Here is a 6000-nt window from a genome sequence, read left to right as displayed (position 1 = left end):
TGAAAAAGTTAGCTAAACAAGCAAAGCAGCAACAACTAGTTCAAGATTCTTCCTCTTCTCCACTAATCAACATAGAAGATCAAGTTCATACTTCAAGTGATACCGACACCGAACCGAGTTCTCCAATTGTTGGTCATTCCTTTGAAGACATTCCGTTTGAAAACCACATAGCCATGAATCACACTCCACCTCACAATCCCAACCCAAACCCAATCAATCAAGATGCCAATACCCCACCCCATCAACCAAGACAACCACCACAAGAACCTCTCATTGATATTCCACCTTGGAATCAAGCCCCTCCTCAAAACCAACCCAATTATTAACCACCACCACAACTACAAAACCAACACTTCCACCAAAACAACCAACCTCAAAACAATGTTTTTCAAGTTCAACAAGTACATTACCCAAATCAACCCAATTACCAACACCCTCCAATGTACCAAAACCCAATGTACCCACAACAACAACCTCCTTACAACCAATACCCTAACTACCAACCTTATCCACCACCAATCTACAATCCCCAACAATACCCATACCCACCTTACCAACAACCACCCAATTACTTGCAACAATATCCCAATAACCCCAATCCACCCAATCCCCATCAAGAGTTGACACTTAGACAAATGATGGAAACGGATGTTACTCATACACCTCTTGCTATTGTTTATCCTGCAAACCGCAGAGGGATTGAATTGAAGTCAAGTTTCATCCATCAACTTACCAAGTTCCATGGTTTGGATAGAGAAGACCCTCAAAAGCATTTGAAGTCCTTTCATATGATATGTGTTAGCATGTTGGCTGACAATGTGAGATTGGATGATTTCAAGTTAACCGCATTCCCTCTCACCTTGGAAGACAAAGCTAGAGAGTGGTTATTCAACTTACCACCGGGATCTATTCACACATGGGAAGAGTTACTCAAGGCCTTCAATAGCAAATTCTATCCCACCTCCCGGATATCAAGCCAACGAAGTGACATTTTGGGGATTCGTCAAGGGGAAAATGAAACATTTCATGATTTTTGGGAGCGCTTCAATAATGTGTGTACAAGTTGTCCTCAACACAATATACCCGAACAACTACTTCTTCAAAAAAATTACGAGGGTATGAATGAAAAGATCGGAGGATGGTTGATGCTTCAAGTGGTGGTGACATCTTCAACAAAACCCCTCACGAAATCCGATTACTTTTTGGTACCATTTCTCAAAATCAAAGGAATTTTGGGACTCGAAATGACATGAAGAGAAATTCTACACAAGTGGTTGGTGAAGTTAGCAACACTCAACACTTGGAATCAAAGCTCTTGGATTTGACTAATGTGTTAAGTCAAATGGTGGTGGGAAGTGGTCAACAATTGATGGTATGTGGTATTTGTGCAATGACGGGCCATTATACGGATAAGTGTCCCACACTTGGAAGTGAACCAGAAGATGTGAATGCAATGGGCGGATATCAAGGCCAACCAAGACCCAAGGGATTTCAAAACAATTTCAACCCAAATTGGAGGAATAACCAAAACAACCCTTATCCACCAAAGCAAAATCCACCAAATCTTTTGATGAGACCTCAACATCCACAATACCCCTCCCAAAAACCTCCATGTCCACAAACTTCTTTTAACCCTCCAAATTACCAACAACCTCCACAACAAGGTCAATCAAGTGGTACCCATCAAACGAGCCTTCAAGAACTTGTTACTTCTCTTGCTCAAAGTCAAACCCAATTTCAACAAGAGACCAAGAACACTTTCTCAAACATTCAAGCACAAATCGGAGACTTGGCCACCGCTATCAACAAGATAGAACAAAGGGGTAGACTTCCATCTCAAACCGAGAAGAACCCCAATGTGAGTGCAATAACTTTAAGAAGTGGGAAAACACTCGGAGAAAGCAACCCTAAAAGATTTTCAAGAGAAGAAGCAGATGAAGTCATCATGGTTGAACCTTCAAAAGTTGTAGCTCCCCCAAAGGAACCGGTTGTGCCAAACATTGATCAACCTGAATCTTCCAACAAACCCATCAAACCATTGGTCATACCACCTCCCTTCCCTTCCCGGTTAGCCTTTTCCAAGAAGATAGAGGAAGAAAATGAATTATTTGAAACTTTTCGAAAGGTCCAAATCAACATTCCACTATTGAATGCTATTAAGAAAATTCCAAGTTATGCAAAATTTCTCAAGGATTTATGCACTAAGAAGAGAAAATTCAAGGCAAATGAAAAGATTCAAGTCAATGCAAATGTGTCTGCAGTTATCCAAAAGAAGTTACCTCCCAAATGCAAGGATCCGGGAATATTTGCTATCCCTTGTACCATTGGTGATTTGCATGTCAAAAGTGCCATGTTAGATCTTGGAGCCTCGATCAATGTGATGCCATATTCGGTTTTTCAATCTCTCAATGTTGGACCTTTGGAAGAAACCAGAGTAATCATTCAATTAGCAGACAAGTCAAGTGTGTCTCCAAGAGGAGTGTTGGAGGATGTGTTAGTACAAGTTAATCAACTTGTTTTTCCGGCGGATTTTTATGTCATTGATCTTGAAGAGAAGACTCCTTCCAAATCATCTATGATCCTCCTTGGAAGACCTTTCATGCATACCGCTCACACAATCATTGATGTCCATAAAGGAAAGATAACTATGGAGTTTGATGGAGAAACCATTCACTTCAACATCTTTGAAGGAATGAGGTACCCTAGCAACATTTCTCCATTGTATCGGGTTGATGTGATTGAGCCAATAAACAGGATAAGCCCTAATGTATGCACAGACAAGATAATCATGGAAGATTATTGTAATCCTAAGAGGGAAACTCAAAGAAGATTGGATCCTCCAATGCTGGAAGTGGTCAAGAAGAAGATAATTAAAAGGTTCAAGAGGTGCAAAGAGAAGAAAAAGGCAGTTCATGACAAGCACATAACCCAAAAAGACTTTATTCCGGGTCAAAAAGTTCTTCTTTATCATTCACACTTAAAGCTATTCCCGGGAAAATTGCGATCTCGATGGCATGGACCTTTTAGTGTTATAAAAGTGTTTGATCCTAGTGTGGTTGAAATCAAGAGTTTAGAAAAAAACCAAATCTTCAAAGTGAATGGGCACCATTTGAAACTATTTTATGAAGACTTTGACACGGGAGAATTCGACAACGTAACAATGGAAACACCGATTTATGAAGGTTGACGGAAGCGAGGCTATGTCTTGGCAAAGACGTTAAATAAATGCATTGTGAATAAATAATCTCCGCTTGAAGTTTTGGGTGTTTCTAAACTTGAAGTTGGCCTAAAAATAAGCATATAGAAGTCTTCTAGTGATTTTGGTGAAGTTTGAAAATTTCCAAAAATTTGACTTTTGCGCGACCGACCCCAGCCGCGCAGGTCCCGAGTTCCAAATTACACCAACATGGGGTGCTCTCTGATTGCTGTGCGCGGGAGCCCGCGCAGCCGTTGCGCGACCGACCCCCAACCGCGCAGATTCTGAGTTCCAAATCACCCCAACATGGGATGTATTCTGACATGTGCGCGCGGCTGCCCTCCACCCGCGTAAAGTTTGCGAGGGTACCCGCGCAAATATGTTATTTCATAAGAAAATTTGGAGCCATTTCATATGCGTCCTTTGTGTGACCAAGCTTTCATCCATGTGTATTTAGGCGGCCAAGAACTCCATCCAAGCATCATTGTGCGACCCATGTGTTGCTTCCATACCGTCCTCGCAGGCCTCCTCCACCTTGATCCCGGTATGATCTTTCCTTACTCTCATCCTAAGCATTGAGGACAATGCTTAATTTTAAGCTTGGGGTGAGGTATTTCTTATCTTTTGTTTTTATTGCATTTAGGTTATATATAGTTGCATTTAGAGTAAGTCATTTAGGTCATTCATAAAAATTGCACAAAAAAATTCAAAAAAAAATTGCATATTTTGTTTCTTTCTTTTCTAATTTTCATACTTTTTAGATGCATTCTAGGTTAGGTTCATGCATTTTTGTTCTCTCTTGTCTTCTCATCCCTACAGGTACCATAGCGCCGAGTCATAAGTATTGAATCATAGATTGGTCCCGGGTCTTGATATGGAATTCCTTGTATTTGATAAATGGGACACGTTTTGAGACTCACATACCACTTTGAGACTGCTTGTGTGGGGGTCAGATGCAGGTAGCTTGATTGGGTCTAGGTGCGAAGGGATGTGGTTGGTCATGCCAATGTGTGCGACCAAAGACTAGCCCGGTAAGGTATTTTGAAGACATTGAAGATATTGAAGACTCGCATCTTGGTTTTGGAGGGAGTACCCCTTAGTACTCCCGAGTCTCGTCCGAGCCTTGCTTAGTTAGATTCTCACCACCTTTTTAAGATAGGTTATTTTTTTAGGAGTCTAGAGTAGATAGTTAGATAGATTTTGTTCATCACACCTTGCATTGAGGTGCTTGATGAACTTTGAAGTGGGTCCCCCAATTCACATCTTTAGGGACCAAGTATTTTCAGTAACACCCATTTTTAAGTCATTCCCCACCCTTTTTAGTTGATCTTGGCACATTGTCAATGATCATTAGGTGTTCATATTAGCCTCTATCTACCACTCAATTTTCACTATTGGAGTCCTATGTTACTTGGTGAAATTCCTTAGACCTTCCAAGAAGCAACACAAAGAATGAAGAAATTTGAAAAAGTGAAGACAATAAGAGCCTATTAAAGATGATTCAAGAAAAGCAACAAAAGCAAAGAAAAAAAAAAGAGAAGAAAAATGAAGAAAAAGAGAAACACAAAAAGAAGAACAAGATTCCAAGTTCAAGACTTATGTTATATATCTAGTTTGCCAAAAAAAAATGGATGTTAAGCAGCAAATGTGATTGAAGACCCAATAACAGAAGTTCAAGATTGAAGATTTAGGTTGTTAGGTTTAGATTTAGGTTAAGTAGAGTTTTTATTATTTTATTTTATTTATGATTTTTGGTGAAAAAAGGCCCCGACGATGAGACGGTAGACTGTAAAAGACAGTACAAGGGAGAAGCCTCTGAAACAGGATGTTTGCCCGGAGGCCGTGCTGCAAAACCCTATTTCGTTATTATACACTTTATCCTGACAAATGTAGGAATCATAGTGTGTGAAGAGGCGCATTTCCTTCGTGCACTATGGTCTACATTGGTGATTTAAAGTGCCCCCACTGGGCGCATCTCTGTTTCCTTTGTCTTGCACACCGCGACCGCATCCAGCCGTGATCTATTCGCCCATCAAGTGGTTAAGAATGTGGTTTACGGCTCTAAAGCGGGGAACATTTTGAAGATGCGTAGGGTCCATTGAAGGACTAATTCTAACCATGTTGACTGATGTTGACCAAGTTCTATGGTATCTTTCTTTTTCCTTTTTAGATAGTTCATCCCGAGCTCATTTTTAGTCTTGTTCTAACTTGAGGACAAGTTAGATTTAAGCTTGGGGTGATTTGATAGCTTATTTTATTTCCTTATTTTATTAGTTTATTTTTAGATTTTTAGATCTTTTTATCATTAATGCATTGTAATTTATTTATTTTTCTTTAGTATGGATCATACCGGGTGCTTGTTATGTTGCATGAGATATTTTGTAGGTTTTTCGGTGCTTGTTGCGGTTGCGGGTTGATTGCAGACGGGCTTAGTGGGCTTCCGAGGCATTATTGGGCTTGGCGGAATCAAAGAGGAAGAATTGGGCTTTGAAAGTTAGTGGCTTGAATCATTTGGGCTTGTGAAGATGGATCATAAAATTCAAATTTTGGGCTTGGAGCATCCATTTGGTGGCTAAATGATGATTGGTGCATTTCAAATTACATGGACAAGGGAGGGGGGACCACAGGAATCTTTGGTAGTGGAAGGGTGGAGTGGCTTGGTGGACCAATAGCATTACAGCAACATTTGCACGGGTGAAATTTTCGTCGCGCGGGTACCCGCGCAACTGCCTAGTTTGGGCATTTTGGTCATTTGGCTTGCCATAACCTTTGGGGATCAGATCTAGAGGCTAATTCACGTTTTT

At 40.5% G+C, this 6000-nt stretch overlaps 1 protein-coding gene across 1 annotated transcript; it reads left to right on the top strand.

Moving 5' to 3' along the window:
- Positions 1–1453: 1453 nt before the first annotated feature.
- On the top strand, positions 1454–3187 carry LOC111904849 (uncharacterized). Its single transcript, XM_052767316.1, has 2 exons — positions 1454–2462; positions 2553–3187. Exons 1-2 carry the CDS (start codon positions 1454–1456, stop codon positions 3185–3187), a joined length of 1644 nt encoding a protein of 547 aa, XP_052623276.1.
- The last annotated feature ends 2813 nt before the right edge of the window (positions 3188–6000 follow it).

The sequence above is a fragment of the Lactuca sativa genome, chromosome 1, assembly GCF_002870075.4.
Source record: "Lactuca sativa cultivar Salinas chromosome 1, Lsat_Salinas_v11, whole genome shotgun sequence".
Classification (NCBI taxonomy): domain Eukaryota; kingdom Viridiplantae; phylum Streptophyta; class Magnoliopsida; order Asterales; family Asteraceae; genus Lactuca; species Lactuca sativa.
The sequence above is the reverse complement of the archived record's forward strand: the minus strand, read 5'-3'. Positions and strand labels throughout refer to the sequence as shown.